Here is a 17,403-nt window from a genome sequence, read left to right as displayed (position 1 = left end):
CCCCCTCCCCCGTGAGCACGCCCCTGTTAAGGGCCGTTCTTACAATATCCGGTTAAACTTATCCCCTAAGGGATCCCCCCCTTATTGTCTTTTTTTTATTAATTATTAATTTTATTCGTTGAGTCAACAAGCTTGAAATTTAATACGTGGCTCTTAATATATTCTTACAATAACAGTTGAAAAATATATAAATACAGTAACAATTTTTTTTTATAAACATTTAGTTCAAATTTTGACCAATTATTTTGAGTTAGAAATTCATAAAAAATTTTATTTTTAAATTTAACTACTTAAGATTTGATAATTTGATACAAGATTCCACATAAGTTAGTCTACCTTTATCAAAGAAAAATGTTGATCGGAAGGTCAAATTAAATTTTTATGAGCGTTTGAAGTTCAAATTTTAACATCATTGGATATTCACTCGATTTCTCATGTAGCGATTTTCTTATATTGTTTTTTTTTTTTTTTATATAATAATATATAACAATACATTTTTATTTGTTTGGTCAAAAAGCATGAAAATATAATATACGGCCCCTAATATATTTTTACAATAGCAGTTGGAAAATATTAAAAATACATATCTATGTACAATTTTTTTATAAATATTTAAAGTTTTAATTTCGACAAAATTTATCAAACTTAAAATTTAAAATGCGGATAAGTGGATGTCACTCTGCTGTATAGTAGGTTCCTAGTGGGTCAATGTATAATAGATTGTAATAAACTTGAATTCAATGATAAATGATAATTTGTATCCAGGATAAAAAAATAAATAAAAACCATTGTAAAACCATTAGCTTCTAAAATGATTTAGTAGTTATAATGTACCTATATATAAATATATTAATAACAACAATATAAATTATAAATATAATATACAGTATCCTAGGCTGCTAAACAGTCTCTGCACACATGATATATATCATTGAATTTAAATTTACAGACATTTGTTCCACGCCCGATATATCGGGCTGTTTCGTCATTATTATAATTTATAAGTAATAACTAATAACTAATAACTAATAATACATTTAAATGAATTGTTGTGGTAAAACGAAAAATACAAATAAAGGGCTTTATATTTCAAGCCTTCCAAAATCGTTTCTATAGCTTATAATTGTGTACATTTGTGAATTGTTCTATAATTCAAATTATAACACTAATACCAAATTAGTCAATTAAATTAACACCATTATACTAGAAACATTTAAGTATTGCATTTTTTAAAAAAAAGTGGAAGTCTTTGCTTACGGTAGGCTATAAGCGGTTGACTGACGACTGTAATGCATGATGTTAAATTTGAATTCAATGATATAATATCATGTATGGGAAAAACGATTCTGAGCAGAGACAGTTTGTCGGCCTAGGATATTGTATATTATATTTATACTGTTATTATTAATATAATTATTATATTATACATCTTTAACTACAAAATCATTTTTGAATTTCGAAATATTTAAATTTCAAACTTTAAATATTTTTCAACTGTTATTGTAAAAATATATACAGGAGCCTTGTATTAAATTTCCACGTTTTCTGACCCAACAAATAAAATTTTATTAGACAAAAAAAAAACTAAAAAAAATTAAAATATCCGTAAACAGCTCAAAAAGAGTTATATAACCCCTAACATCCCCACCCCCTCAAGCATCATGCCACTGGCAATTATGATAATATTGTGATATTGCATGGTCTGTTGAGCGGGAGCTATACATAAACGTACAATAGGTAGGTACGTTGGGAGCGGTTATACTTGTTGTCTGTTGGTGTTAATGGTGTATATATTACCTATATTACCTATTATACCTATGTATATACCTATTATAAGGAGTGAGGACGTTAAAACAAAAAAAAGATCCTACAAATAAAAACTGATTGTGAAATCGATTCGGAGGTTAAAACAATCTTAATCGAAACACATTGTACATCGAACCGCCTCATACTAAAATAACGAGCTTGTAAATATAAGTGTGACTATGTGTGAGTAGTTAGGTACGTACAACTGTGTAGGTACAAGTGTACAACAGTCTGATGGGACATTTTTTTTTAGCGTATATGAACCATAAACATAGTAAACTAGTTATTATGTATTTATATATATAATAGGAACTCACTAAATTTACGATGATACACGGGTGACGCCATGTGTTGCCACGTATACGCATATAATATATATTGATATTTTATAAAATAATTATAATGTTATATATTTATATACAGTGTGATTTTTAGATTCTAAGCGGAGCGATGAATCTATGATTTTACAATGATGTGTGTTTTAGATTCTGAGCGGAGCGATGAATAAATGCATAAAATCAAATATCATTATTATGACACATGTGTATAATATATTTTATGTAGGGACCTAGGATACAATTTTTTTCTTTGCCCGTGCTTGGTTGTACAACGAATATGCGTGGATCCAAGATACCTATATTAGATATTACCTAATTAGGTGTAGGTACAAAACTCTATAAAATATTAAAATATGGTTTCGCAGTATTATAGGCTAGTAGGTTAGGTTAGGACAACTGTTTAAAGTATTACCCAAATTGATTCGTTAAAACCTGTTTGATATTATACCCACACCAATTTTATTACACATTATTTCAATATACATTTATAATTATTTTTTTCAGGGCTTGAAACCGAAAATATTTTTTCCATTTTCGGTTTCGGTTTCGTTTATCGGTATTGATTTTTTCCAATTTCGGTTTCGGTTACGGATATCGGTATTGATTTTTTCCGATTTCGATTTCAGTTTCAAAATCGGTTTCAAACCCAAGATTATTATTATATTATTATAATAATTTATAATTTATAATGACATATATACTCGCGTACTCACCAATCGCCACACATCTCGTGGCGTACGATTAGATAGAATAATAATTTAATTGATTACAAATACTATAATATCAATGATAATATTTTCACTAGTATTATTACATAGTTATGACGTACAATTGTGTGTAATTTTTTATATCCTGTATACAAAAATTTCTACCAGAAGGAGTGTTTCGAAGGTCATTTTTCGATTTTCTCAATAGTTATTTATTGCCACGGGAAAAACCACCGAAAAATTACGAAAAAACACTAAAAATGGGGTTTTAATTTCTAACGCTTTGTATATCACCATATAAACGAATAAAAAATTATAATATTATAATATTAATTTAACTTACCTACATGATAAACTAAATAATAACAATATAAAATAGACTAACAAACCGTAAAAAATTGTTTTTCTTATACAATGATATTATATCATTGGATTCAAGTCTAATACAATCCACTATACAATGACCCACTTATAATCTACTGTACAGCAGAGCGACATCCATTTACTTGCTTTTTTAATAATAATATTATTATTATTTATATACATAACCAATAGCAACCATTTATAAACAAATATTTCTATCGTAAATAATAATATTTTTATTTTATTTTTTTCTGGACAACCCTTATCACTTAGGGGTATGAAAAATAAATGTTGGCTAATTCTCACACCTACTGAATATGCATAAAAAATTTCATAAAAATTGGTCAAGCCGTTTCTGAGGAGTATCGAGACTAACATTGTGACACGAAAATTTTATATATTTGATAATATTTAAATATAAAACTATTATATTATTAAATATATAACTTAATAATACATTAAATAGGTATACTTAGATTAACCAAGAATATGTAAAGAAAAAATATGTATTCTTTTGAAAACAGTACAGAATTACAGGTTACAGCAAAATATCAAACAGGATGATCTGCAATTAAGTCCTTAATGATTTAAAACTTATAAAACCTATATCAACATTTTAAGTATATTACCCCCATAATTTGGTAAAAAAATCAGCAAAAAATATAAACTAATGCCGAAACGGAACAGGATTTCACGGCCACACGTGCGCGTAATTAGGTCAATATTTTGACGGGTCGAGCTGTAGTTAATTAAAAAATGAACTAAAACTTATGAAACTTACACCAAAAATTGAGTATATGTCATATGATACTCTATTTTTTAAAAAAATTATGAAAAAATATAAATTATTGCGGAAACAAAACGAGATTCCACCGCCTCGGGCGCTGAAATATAGTCCAAATTGTAGACGGGATGAGCTGTAGTTAATTCAAAAATGAACTAAAAGTTATAAAACCTATATAAATATTTTAAGTATATTACCCCCATAATTTGGTAAAAAAATCAGCATAAAATATAAACTATTGCACAAACGAAACAGGATTCCACCCCCATACGTGCGCGTAATTAGGTCTATATTTTGATGGGACGAGCTGTAGTTAATTCAAAAATGAACTAAAACTTCTGAAACTTACACAAAAATTTGAGTATATGATAACCTATGTTTTTGTAAAAAAATTAGGAAAAAGTTTCAAATATCAATCCTTAGCTATAAAAAGAAAAAAATGTATGAATCTGCGATGCTGTATTACTAATGCCTAATACCTAGTAATATAAATTAGGTACTTTAATCACAATATAATTCTAGAATTTACTTATAAAAAATTATAACCTGATAGACGATCTTCTCTCAGAATTGTTTTTTGTATGCCTACAATGATTGTGTATTCTTGAATTCAAATTTAATACATCCATTATTTTGTATTTAACTTTATTAATTGAAGAATAAATAAATATAATTATAATTTTATTTGAGTTACGAGTCAAGTAGGTAGGTAACTTAATTATCTAATTAATTTAATTTAATATTTTAATTTTAAACTATATTGAAATTCCATAGGCTATATTATTTTCATAAGCATTTAAAGTTCAAATTTTAACAAAACCTGGCCTTTGAGTTCTATAAACGTCATAGTTTTTACATCAAGAAAAAAATGACAAAAAAAATGTATTTAAAAAAATAAATTACTGTTCATAATTTTATTTTACCATTTAATATTATTACCTACAATATCACAAATCATTTAAATTGTATAGTGTTTAAATACCTACCCAAAAACGTATAAACGATATAGGTACATATTTTTGTGCTACTAAGCAAACAATTTAAAATGAAATCTTAATGAAAAATATATTTTTTTACAAAACATACGCACACCAGATTATTATACCCTATGAAATAACGGATTAAATTGTCACCTTACGTTTGCATCTTACACACGTAATATAATTTTTTGTTCGATAGTTTCAATAGGGTACTGTCAGTTTTGATATAAGAGTGAATTAACCCATCATCAAACTTTTAAATAACAACATTATATGTGTTCTCTACTTGGTTTATTACGAAATTTTAATTTTTCAATGAATTACGAATTATGATTATGTAAAAAAATTATATTTGAAAATGCTCATTATTTACATGAAAATAAATATAGGTATCGTAAAAAACCTGCGGCATAATACGGGTAATGTTGATACCTATCGAAAAGTTGTATGATAGGTCGGTAGTCGATTCACTGAAATATCATAACTAACAGCACACTATTGAAACTGGCGAACGAAAATTTGGTACCTACCTATGTGAATAAACACATTCGGGTGGGCCGTCCTCTTAATAAAATAAATATTTCTTACCTTTATAAAAATGGTGCAAAAATCAATTGTTGTCTTTGTAGATAAAAATAGATTTGGAAAATAACAAACATACCAAAAATGGAAATAATTTAAAATTTTATAAGTTGATAGCCTTGAAAATATTGAACAGCTGTCAACTATAACTAATATGAACTGGGTTTTGACTAAACACATTTTGTATTTCGTGATGGGTTTTTATAAAGAAATCATATCCAGTTATCCACAGTTAGTTATTATTTGGTGACTGTTAGGTACTTAACCTTTAAAAACATTTTAATATAATAAATAAAAATAAATGTCAATCGCTTGATACCAAATAATTGACTAAAAATATTATTATAATATTATCATTACAAAATGCTATGAGGATCACATTAAGATATTTTACGGAATTAACTCTATAATAGATCAATAAAATAATTAAGCTAAATAAATTTAAATAAGTAAACCTAGAAGATAAGCTAAATGGCATACAATATAATCACTATTATAATTATTAAAATAATATTAATGTAATAATTTAAAATAAAATATATCATACATATTAAAATATTTTACATATTCGACGGGATGGGCCCTACAAATAGATCAATACAACAATTATTTAACTCAATCAATTTAAAAAAGTACTCTAAGATAAACTAAATGGCACAGTGGCGTACATACGGGGGGGTTTTCGGGATCAATCCCCCCCAGGACCAAAAAAAAAATTGTGATATTATTGATGAATTTTTTATTATTAATCATCCGTGTATACACAAACATACGTTATAATAATTTGACTATTTAGTATAACACTATACTTTACCAACAACGAAAAAAGATTTCATAACGAAATTGTGAGTGTCTATCAAAATAGACATTTGATCGTACACAGTCAGTTAGTTGCGTGTGTACATTAATACATCTTAATACGACCAAAAACGTACCCTTTCCTTTTCGGCCGATTCACTTTTCGACCAAAAAAAAGTTTAATATAATACCTACACAATGATTTTGTTAAGTTGGTTTCAAATAACTACTTTAAAAAGTAGTGAACCAGCAACCTAACCTAAACAGTGATTAAAAAAAATGAATTATGACAGGAATTGTAATTATTATCATAGTTTTCTATATTTTATTGACAACAAAAATTATTTTTATAAATATTACGTATTCATTTATACATTTTAGTATTTTATACAACTTATATATTTTTAATATTTCTTTATAAGTAAAACATAATGTCTTATATGTAATTATTATCATTATTTATTTGTAACCTACTACTATATTTAAAAATAATTAACAAAAATAATTTTTTCTACATAAAGGCAGGGACTGGAACCTGTTGGGTGTTTCGGTTCCGGTTCCGGTTCTGGTTATTAAATTAATTTGTTTAAGGGTTCCGATTTTGTTTCGGTTTTCTAAAAAAATATAAGGGTTCTAGAACCGGTTAATACCGGTTTTGAAAAATACCGGTTAATTTCGGTTATTTTCGGTTAATTTTTATTTCTAATTAAAAGATTTATTAAAAAAATAGTCTGAAATAATTTATTTATTCATGTTAAAATTGTAATTATTTCATGAAAATAGAAGTTATTATGAAAAGTTAGAAAAACATTAAAACACAATACCAAAATCTCCATTGCTGACTGCCGCTGACTCGGCGCACGTCGACAATGTCATATAAAATGGATTTTCTTATCTACTTTTTTAGATTCTGGGCGGAGCGAGGAAGCTATTGTTTTTACAATGGTGTTTATTTTTTTTTTTTTTTATATCCTGTTCCTGTATACAAAATTTCTTCCAGAAGGAGTGCTTCGATTTCAACATATTATAGTACCTTATCTTTTAGCAAATTGGATCAAGATGGTACTTTAGAGAGGTTATTTTCTGATTTTCTCAATAGTTATTTAATGCCACGGGAAAAACCACCGAAAAATTACGAAAAGACGCTAAAAATGGGATTTTAATTTCTAACGCTTTGATTATCACCATAGAAACGAATAAAAAATTATAATATTACAATATTTATTCAACTTACATGATCAAATAAGTAATAACAATATAAAATATCCAGAGTGACAATAACCGTCCTCGCTAAGAATCGTTTTTCTTATACAATGATATTTTATCATTGAATTCAAGTCTAATACAACCCATTATACAATGACCCCCTTGTAACCTGTGATTGTTAGGAAAATGGGTAGTTTTAAAGAGAAGGTTTTAGTGTTGGTTATTTTTTTTGAATATAAAAACATAGGATATAATATACTTAAAATTTGGTGTAAGTTTCATAAGTCTTAGTTCATTGTTGAATTAACTACAGCTTGTCCCGTCAAAATATTGACCTAATTACGCACACGTGTGGCGGTGGAATCCCGTCCCGTTTCTCTAATACTTTATATTTTTTCATAATTTTTTTCACCAAATCATGGAGCTTAGCATACTTAAAGTTTTTATATACGTTTTATAAGTTTTAAATCATTATAAGGACTTAATTGCAGATCGCCCCGTATGATATTTTGGTGTAACCTGTAATTCTGTACTGATTTCACAAGAATACATATTTTTTGCTTATATATTCTTGGTTAATCTATGTATTTAATGTATAAATAAGTTATATATTTAATAATATAATAGTTTTATATTTAAATATAATATATGAGTATACAGAGTGAATTTTTTATCTCATAACAATTATATTACACAAAGTGTAAAAGTAAAACTCCATAGAGTAATAATTTATTACATCTACTACAAAGTATAATTAATAAACTACTTGTTCAAAATTACATTTTTATGTATCGAGGTTATCAGTAAAATAATCTGCAATTATTTGTGAAATAATAAGAATCACTCTGTATAGTATAATACAATTCATTAGTATTATTTTACACTCTATGTTTTTCTAATAAACATTGTATTTTATTTCATTTTTGTTTTAAAAAAATGTTATTCTAGTTATAAACTTGTACTTAGTTGTTTTCTGATAAAATATATCTTGATTATTACCATTATTAAGTTATTTTGTTTTATTGATTGAACTTATAAATCCATCAAAGTCTTAATATGCCTAAAAGTGCAGTAGTTACTTGTAAGGGATTTAAGTCCCCTGATAAAAGGATCATGTTACATAGATTTCCCAAAGAGGTAAGTTTACAGACAAAGTAGGTTAAATCATGTGGACACGTTGACAGTATAAATGTATCTACTGGTGAGTCAATAATATTTTATATACTTTATTATGTATATTATATTTGTGTAATTATAACTATTCAGAAAGAATATGTTCTTGACATTCTCATAGTAGTGACTATTTTAAGCCACTAATTCAAAAAATGCTGGGATATTCACCGAAAAGTTCACAGAAACTGAAAGTTAATGCTATACCATCTTTAAAAGTGATTTTTTTCACATTTATTATAATACAAATATGTGTGTTTTGTTTATACTGTTTAAAATAATTATTTATTTACTTCCATGTAGCCAGTATGTTTGAAAAGCTCTCGGACTTATAGCCGGCAGTGTCATTAATGTCTCCACAATTTACAGTAGAACCATCTTCTAACACAATGGTTTCAAATATATGCAACCAATAAAATTATAATCAAAAAAAAAAAAATTTAATTTTTTATACTATGAAAATCATACTTTTATTTTATATTTTATATAATATAATATTCTTATTTGTTTTTTTGATGGAATGTAGATTTCTGGAGAACATAAAATTTCTAAGCGGCTTAACTTTAATGTTGATGACAATTATTTAAATATGGATTTCTGCAGCACTGTAAAATAATAAAATAAAATGTGTGTCTGTATCAATTAAATTTAACAAATCAATTAATTATGTGGACTACTCTAACATACATTATTTGATAACGAGACAAGCGAATCAAGATTTGTTAGAGAACCTATTTAGCTACTTAAAAGGAATGAATGGAGCTAACACACATTTGACCCCTCTTGACTTTAAACATTGGTAAACATTTAATTTAATTATATTTAAATTTAATTTTTATTCAAACTCATCTTTATATTATTATTTCAACAGTCTTAAATTGTATCTTTTGGGCAAACATGCATACGTGGCATTTACAGAAGGTAGGAACACAGAGGATACAAATGGAGAAAGATTAGTTGACACTGAATGTCTTTCGTCTTCAGTCTTAAAAAAATGTGAAATTTACAGTGATGAAACTAACCGAGGTCAATTCAATTGATAGTGTAGGTAGAGGTAAAGTTTCCCAAGAACAAATGGATCTTCTAAAATGTTTTGAAGAGAGCAGGTATCTACAAATTACATATACATATATATTGTTGTTATCTTAATTGTAAATATGATATATTGATAATCACATTTTATCCATCACTGTAGTTTAACATACCAGAAAAAGGCATAGAGGACGGATGTCTTTGGCTATGTTGCAAAACGTTTTATATCTAAATATCCTAATTTAGGATATAAAACTGAAAAGTTGCATGACAATGAAGCTGCAACTAGCTGGATACAAATAATGTCTAACGGCCATTTGATAACCCCATCAAATGAACTTCTGTTGACCGCAAAATATATGGAAGATGAATTTCAAAAACTACATGGTAACAATATTAATAGAAGCAATAATATAATGGAACAACTATTTAACACCGTTAAACAATTACATAGTTTACCTGATGAAGTGATCAAATGTTTGGTTAGGACTAGAACGTTTATTCGCTTCAATGCATTAAATAAGGCAATTGAAGATGACATGCGTAAAAATATAACAACAAAAAAGAAAATTAGAAAATGTATATACATTTGGTATAATCAAATGTGTATACTTTTTTACTGTTTTGTATTGGGTAATTTGGTTTTCAAATAATTAGAGCTATAGAATATGAACAATAAGGTAAATAAAAAGGTAAGTATAAAACCCAGTAACCATTTTATATTTATATCATGCCAGTAACTTAACTTAACAATCACTTAAAGAAACATGAATAATAATAAATTACCTTTAAATAGTATAAAATATAGATTACAGGATTACTTTTTCGACTGTTTGCCATTCAAATTGCTGAAAATTATCCAATTCTAATGTATTTTACTACAATTATTATTATACTAAATAGTATGAATAATGAATGCATTAGGATAACATCATCTGGTTAATTTATCATGGGATATGTAAATGAAAAAAATAATTATCATATATAATATTTTAACAGTAAAAGTAAGCAAGTCTATATTTTTAACATTTAACTAGAGAAGGTAAGCACATTAATTTTTAATTACAATTACAAAGTAATTAAAAAATATAAATAAAAATCATTCAAAACTTAACGTACTATGTTAATTGTTAATACAACTAGATATTAGATAAAATAAATAATAAGTGATAACAACGTATTATGATAACAGCCGACCGCGACAGACCGAATGACGTAGACACCATGCGCAGAGCTCTGTTGCTGTCATACCATGTTAATTATATCCACGACTATAGATAGTATGGTTGCCCATCGACGTATGATTCTCATACTTGAAAAGTGTCTACCGAAATGAATCTCTATAATCAGTATTAAAGTTAAATTAAACAGCTACTTAAGCACTAGCGCTTATATGTCATAGTGGCTGTCGCGGAACTACAATTTACATTTGAAAGGTAATTGCATTTAGAGTCACTACAACAAATAAGCGCTAGAGCGTAAGTTTCCAGCTGTTCAATACTGATAATGGAGATTCATTTCGGTAGACACTTTTCTAGATTCGTTGGGCAACCATACTATCTTTAATCGTGATTATATCATGATTAAACCCACACTATATTATCATACTAAATTATCAACGTCATTGACGTGGTCTCTTCCGCGATATCAAATTAAAAATTCATCGTACGAACAGGTGCGCACTTGCCATGTTAATAATTTTTCTTCACGTAAGAGTTAGCCTAACTTTGAGTGCTCGTATTACTCCCCGTCGCTGTGCCTTTTCGTCAGAGTGCGCGCATTATTCGCCGTCGTAAAAGGATTCGCCGTCGACGACGCCATCACCGCGCAAGTAGGTATTTACGAGTGAGTGTTATTTTCACCATCGTGTTTACTTATGTTATTATAGCGCCCTGTACGCGTTTATCCGTGCCATATTCGCATTTCGCCGACGTGCAAGTGCGTTCCCTTCGGACTATCGTGACACCATATTTCGCCGACGCGCGAATTCATCCCGTACGGTCATACGAGTGCTGGTGTCTTCTATCGTGCAAACATTATCGGCCGACTGTCACATAGTATCCGCTGACGATAGTGAATTCCACGCCGCATTAGCGCCGATCTCTAGTCGTCACCGTGTAGACATTACTCACTAACGGTGTACAACTTGCTGCACTGCCCATTTTGTCACCTGCTCTTTTCCGGCTCAGGAGGAAAAACACCAGGAACAAAGGTCGGGCAATATCATTATTATTCAATAATTAATATTAAATTAAAGAACTTCATTGTGAGCCCGAGGTCGGGATTTTTATATAGGTAATTAACAGTTTGACATTGACACACAGAACATGATATGAGTAATGAAGATTTAGAAATAAAGGATGAAGAAAAACACACCGATGAAAGGTTATTGGTCATTGACGGTGAAAACAAACTTGATAAAATTGATACAGGTGTAACTGAATGCTTGGATAATGACGAGTCTGCTATGTCTGTTCCAAATGTTGAAAACAAAATTATGGAATCAATTAGTAAAATTGAAATTAATATTGACCAAGCTGACCAAATAGTTGACCAAAATATTACAGGTTTTAATTACAATTTATAATTATTGATCCATCAAATTAATTATTTTAAATATTTTAAAACTATCTTATTTTTATAGACCAGCCAACAATTGATATTTTAACATCTATTAGAAACAATAATTCAAATGAATATAGTGGTGAAGATAAAATTATATATGAAGAACGCCTAAATCAAAATAATATGATATTAAATTCTGAAATACATCAAAAACATCAACCACAAAATGACTTGAGTGAAATACTTTTGAAAACAAGTTCTAGACCACAACGTCATGCTTCAAAAACAGCAGAAAATCAAATCAGAGTAAATACATTCAAAACTAATATTATATTGATTAAGAGGAAGCTACAACCGTATTTGTTGTATCTGTTTAACAAATGCGTAACAACATTTAAGCTCAGCCGTTAACCGTTAACTGTTAACGTTTAGCTTCGTTAGTTTATAAATTAGAGTAAATCTACCTATTATGCAAGGCTGGGCATTATCGAGTTAAAAATTTAAATTTTATTTTATTTAACTTTTTAACTTAATTAGATACCAAGTTACTTTTGTTTTTTCATTAACTTAACTGTTAACTTACTAAATTCCTTTTTTAATTAACATCAAATTAACAAATTAATTTTTATTTTAAGGAATGAGATAAGTAAGTTAATTTCATTTGTTTTTAATTTTATTATATTTCAGTCTATTTTGTTTTCACGTCAAAAAATATTTAACATGAATTGTTTAAAGTTAAAAATGTATATCATTTGAATCTAACTTGCATGGTAATACTATAGTCTATAATTTAGTTATGGGTTGGAAAAAAATTAAGTACTCTAGCGTTGTATAAATAAATTAACTTTTTTTTAACTTAATAAATAGTTAACAAAAAGTGTGTATTAACTTTTAACTTTTAACTTTTTGTTATTGGTGCATATTAACTTAACTTAACTGAGTTAAAAAAAATAATTAACTTGCCTTGCTATTATGAAACTTAACGGTAAGAATGTTATCAGTGTCCGTATGTCAGTTTTTTAGAATAATTCAATTTTTTAGCGAATTTTTATGTAATTAATTAGCGCAATTTAACATTTCTCATAACTTGCTTGAAAACTGAATTATCATCAATTATAGATGATGTTCTTACCATTAGGTTTCATAATAGGTTGATTCACTCAAATTTTAAACTAACGAAGAACTGCTGAGCGTGGAGATATCAAAAGCTGGTATAACATCCCTCTTAATAGTTATTATACATTTATACAATTAAAAAAACACTGTATTATGTTAGTATATGATTTGGGTTGTAGGAAATAGCGAAGGAAATATTCAAACCTATTGCTAGTATTGATGACAAAATTATAGATACAGTCGAAGAGTTGCCATTTCAAATAAAAAAAGTGTGCTGCCAATGTAACAGGGTATTGAATATTTATTTATAATTATTTCTTTTATAAATTATTTACCACATACCATTAAAATTATTAAATTTATAGTTTCGTATATGTAAATTTACTGTAAATGACCAAAAGTCTATATATTTGTGCCAAGAAGAGTGTGTTAAAAATTACCGTAAGAAAAATAGTCAGTGCGACTTTGAAAAAAAATGCCAGTGTTGTCATTCAGTAATTTTAGAAAATGAAGATAAGAGTTACTGTTGGCAAACAAAACATTTTTGTTCAGTAAATTGCTTAAGTGAGTAGTGCTTATAAAAAAATTATAGAAAATTGGTTGATTGTAATTTAATATTTTATTATGATGTTTGTTATATATTTAGAAGGCTATCAAAAAACAGTTTTTGATTCACATTGTAAAAACTGTCAAAATGTTATAACCTCAAATTTTGAATTACAAAAATATTGTCGATATATTTCTGGTCAACTATTAGAGTTTTGTGGGGCTTATTGCACTGAAAGTTATGAAAATAAGTTACGTTTGTGCAGTTTTTGTCAAAAGGATTTAGTTGGTTATGATTTTGAAGTAATAATTAAACATTATAAATTATTCATGTGTTATGGTTATAATATTCTTTAATATTTAATAAATATTTTGTAGGATTTCTGTTCATCATTTTGTCAAACTAAAGATTATGAATCAAGGAGAAGACACACTGAACCAGATAGTTCTGTTGTGGATTATGGTTCAAATGAAAAAATTCAACTCATTGGTAAGTCTACATTAAAACCCGTACTAACTGATATTAATTTCTTGTACATTAATATATTTTACATAATTTAATACCTACCTAAATAAATAATTGTTTACAGATATATGCAATGTGTGTTTCTGTAAATTAAATTCTTCACCCACAAATGAGTTTCAAATATTAAGTAATACAAATAGTTTATTTAAGTTTTGTTCAAATGAATGTTTAAATAAATTCATTGTATCAAAAAGAAGAATTGTTTCTTGTTTATCATGCAAAGTAAGTGTATTTTAATTGCATGAACTATTTTCTGAAATTTCACTTTTCCTTGTTGTAATAAATATTATGTATTTAGAATGACCATTTAAACAATTGGCTGCTAAATTTTCTCAGGCAATTATTTATTTTTTTGATTAAATTTTGACTATAATATTAGTGTAGTTAGTGAAGTTTGTATAAATATATTGATTCATCAAGCACGCCTGTCCCCTTTCGATGGCGCAAGTGAGTGGATTTAGGTTGTTCAATACTCACTGTTACGGTGAGAACATGATACCAGTTTTTCTCTAACCATGGTGGAAGCGTATATGTGCCCAAGTTAAAATGCTATCACACAAACAACCAAACTAGGCCTTTGTGACTACTTTTACTCCTGGTCATAATGTACCTTATAATAAAATAATCTGTATTAAAGAATAACTATGATAATCCTTAATAACAATTTTATATAAAACTAGTTGATCTCTTGCACTTCGTTTCCCGTTAAATGTACCAACTCCATATGACTCAAACTTTGTTCAATTCGTTTTTAATATTCGGTGTATGGTGTTCAAAATGTATCTTAACTTTTCTCTTGCCTGGAATAATATTTCTGATTCGCAGCAGTATATTATCAGGTTGGCAATCTACCTGCAGTAGATCGCGGACCCAGTGCTGTTTGTACGTAACTTTATAATTTAAGTCTAAAGTATCAAAATTATACCAAGTATGTCACTGTACTCCTCCTAAGCGGCTGGAATAATTGTGAATGCCGAGTCTGTCAACCAATATTTCCTCCTCATCCATGAAGACGTGGCATTATTTTATGTACGTAACTTACATGTGAGTATAATACGCTCAATATTTACGTAATTGCGATATATATAATATCAAAATAATCAAAATATAGCGTACAAAAAAATTTAATTCATTGAATTAATACACTGATTTCACGGCAACCAATAATAATAATTATTATAATAGTTTTAAAACCCATGGCAACCATTTATAAACAAAAATTTACAAACATAAATTTTTAAATATCCGTTTGAGCACATACCCTGGTTGGACCTAAGGGGATGATTTGTGAATCTAAACAATCCGGGGCGTCACCCAAACGCATGCAAAAAATTTCATCAAAATCAGTCTAGCCGTTTAGGAGGAGTTCGCTTACAAACACATGTACAGTAGAATTAAATATTATATAAAGATATAAAATATACTTAATATTAAGGCTAGTACTTATTACATTTATTATACAATTCTAATAAATTCATATTAAATACTATAATTCCTAAATCATAATAGACCTCATATCTTTTAAAAAACTGTTGATTTCCAGTTTGAATAGGATTTAGAAATTGGAAGTCATGTGTTAACGTTTTGTATAACCAAGATCAAGTGTTGGAAATATAAAACATTCTTAATGTAGTCTTAAATTTCTAATTTTACGTAGATCTACACATTTTGATCAAATTCCGACTTAAATACTTATCTTAGTAGTTTCTAATAGCAGTAATTGTAGGAATCAAATGAAGCCCTAGTTCAGGATAATATGTTAGTTTCATTTTTCCGAAAGTTTGGGTTTTGGGATAAATATGGTTTCTTCAAACGACTGATTCAAATGTTAGATTTATTATGTGAGTTATTCATTGATAACATTTAATCACAATTATATGATACAATTGTTTTATGTTTCAATTAATTATTTCAAATTGTTGAACATAAAAAAATGTTGAACATATGAACTGTTAAACTGTATTCTTTTTAAACAATTTTAATATTCTTTAACTATTCTTAACTTCTTCTGATATATTATCCTCAGTATATAAAATGTAATAATTCAGAAAATATTGATTAAAATGTCATATAAATTTATAGTTAAATTTTAAGAATGGAGAGAATTGTTGAATCAATGATTGTTGTATACTATAAATAATACATTTGAATAATTATGTTCTTCTAGGTTAAAAAGATTAACACTGATATGATTTCTACCAAAAGTGTATCTTCTAATAGTCCTACATATATGTGTTCAACAAGTTGCATTGATCATCAAAAACAATTAGCATCATCAAAATTAAAAAGGTGGGTAAGTGGATGTCGCTCTGCTGTACAGTAGGTTACAAGTGGGTCACTGTAAAATGGATGGTATTAAATTTGAATTCAATGATATAATATCATTGTATAAGAAAAACCATTCTGAGCGGAGACGGTATGTCAGTCTAGGTATAAGACATAATATTATATACATATTACTTATCTATGGTATTAAAAAAAAAAAATTACCTATAATAGTGACCTATAATAAATTCCAAATTAATCATATCACAATATTCATTAGGTACTTATAACGCATTATACATCAACAACAAACCGTAATACTATCATAGATATATAATAGTATACTTTAGAAGTTTCAAGTACCCATGAATAATATTATACAATCCAAAAAAATAACTTAAATAGTTAATCTATGTTTTTTAATATGCAATATCATTTAAATTTGAACTTATAATGACTATAAAAATAAACTATGCTTATGTATTTTTAGATTTTTTGGTAACAGAATAAACTACTTACGGGAATCTTGTTTTAAATTTTAAATTCTTAGATATAAAAGTTGAACATTTTATAAATTTTTAACTACAAAATAATTATTCAAATTTAAATTTGATAAATT

The 17,403-nt window shown here is 27.4% G+C and overlaps 2 protein-coding genes across 2 annotated transcripts in view; one reads left to right on the top strand and one right to left on the bottom strand.

Moving 5' to 3' along the window:
* LOC100571699 (zinc finger MYM-type protein 3-like) overlaps positions 1-2,871 on the bottom strand; it is a 19,897-nt gene extending 17,026 nt beyond the window's left edge. The window contains exon 1 of the mRNA XM_029489864.1: positions 2,858-2,871. Within this exon, the coding sequence (XP_029345724.1) occupies positions 2,858-2,871 (14 nt within the window). The remainder of the gene's footprint in view (positions 1-2,857) is intronic.
* Positions 2,872-11,440: 8,569 nt separating this feature from the next.
* LOC100569937 overlaps positions 11,441-17,403 on the top strand; it is a 10,919-nt gene continuing 4,956 nt past the window's right edge. The window contains exons 1-9 of the mRNA XM_029489863.1: positions 11,441-11,978; positions 12,091-12,333; positions 12,411-12,637; positions 13,627-13,737; positions 13,813-14,011; positions 14,094-14,296; positions 14,372-14,483; positions 14,584-14,741; positions 16,687-16,812. Of these exons, the coding sequence (XP_029345723.1) occupies positions 12,099-12,333; positions 12,411-12,637; positions 13,627-13,737; positions 13,813-14,011; positions 14,094-14,296; positions 14,372-14,483; positions 14,584-14,741; positions 16,687-16,812 (1,371 nt within the window). The 5' untranslated portion in view covers positions 11,441-11,978; positions 12,091-12,098. The remainder of the gene's footprint in view (positions 11,979-12,090; positions 12,334-12,410; positions 12,638-13,626; positions 13,738-13,812; positions 14,012-14,093; positions 14,297-14,371; positions 14,484-14,583; positions 14,742-16,686; positions 16,813-17,403) is intronic.

The sequence above is a fragment of the Acyrthosiphon pisum genome, chromosome A2 (assembly GCF_005508785.2).
Source record: "Acyrthosiphon pisum isolate AL4f chromosome A2, pea_aphid_22Mar2018_4r6ur, whole genome shotgun sequence".
In the NCBI taxonomy this organism is placed as follows: Eukaryota; Metazoa; Arthropoda; class Insecta; order Hemiptera; family Aphididae; genus Acyrthosiphon; species Acyrthosiphon pisum.
Note: the sequence above shows the minus strand (reverse complement) of the source record. Positions and strands in the feature narration are given on the sequence as shown.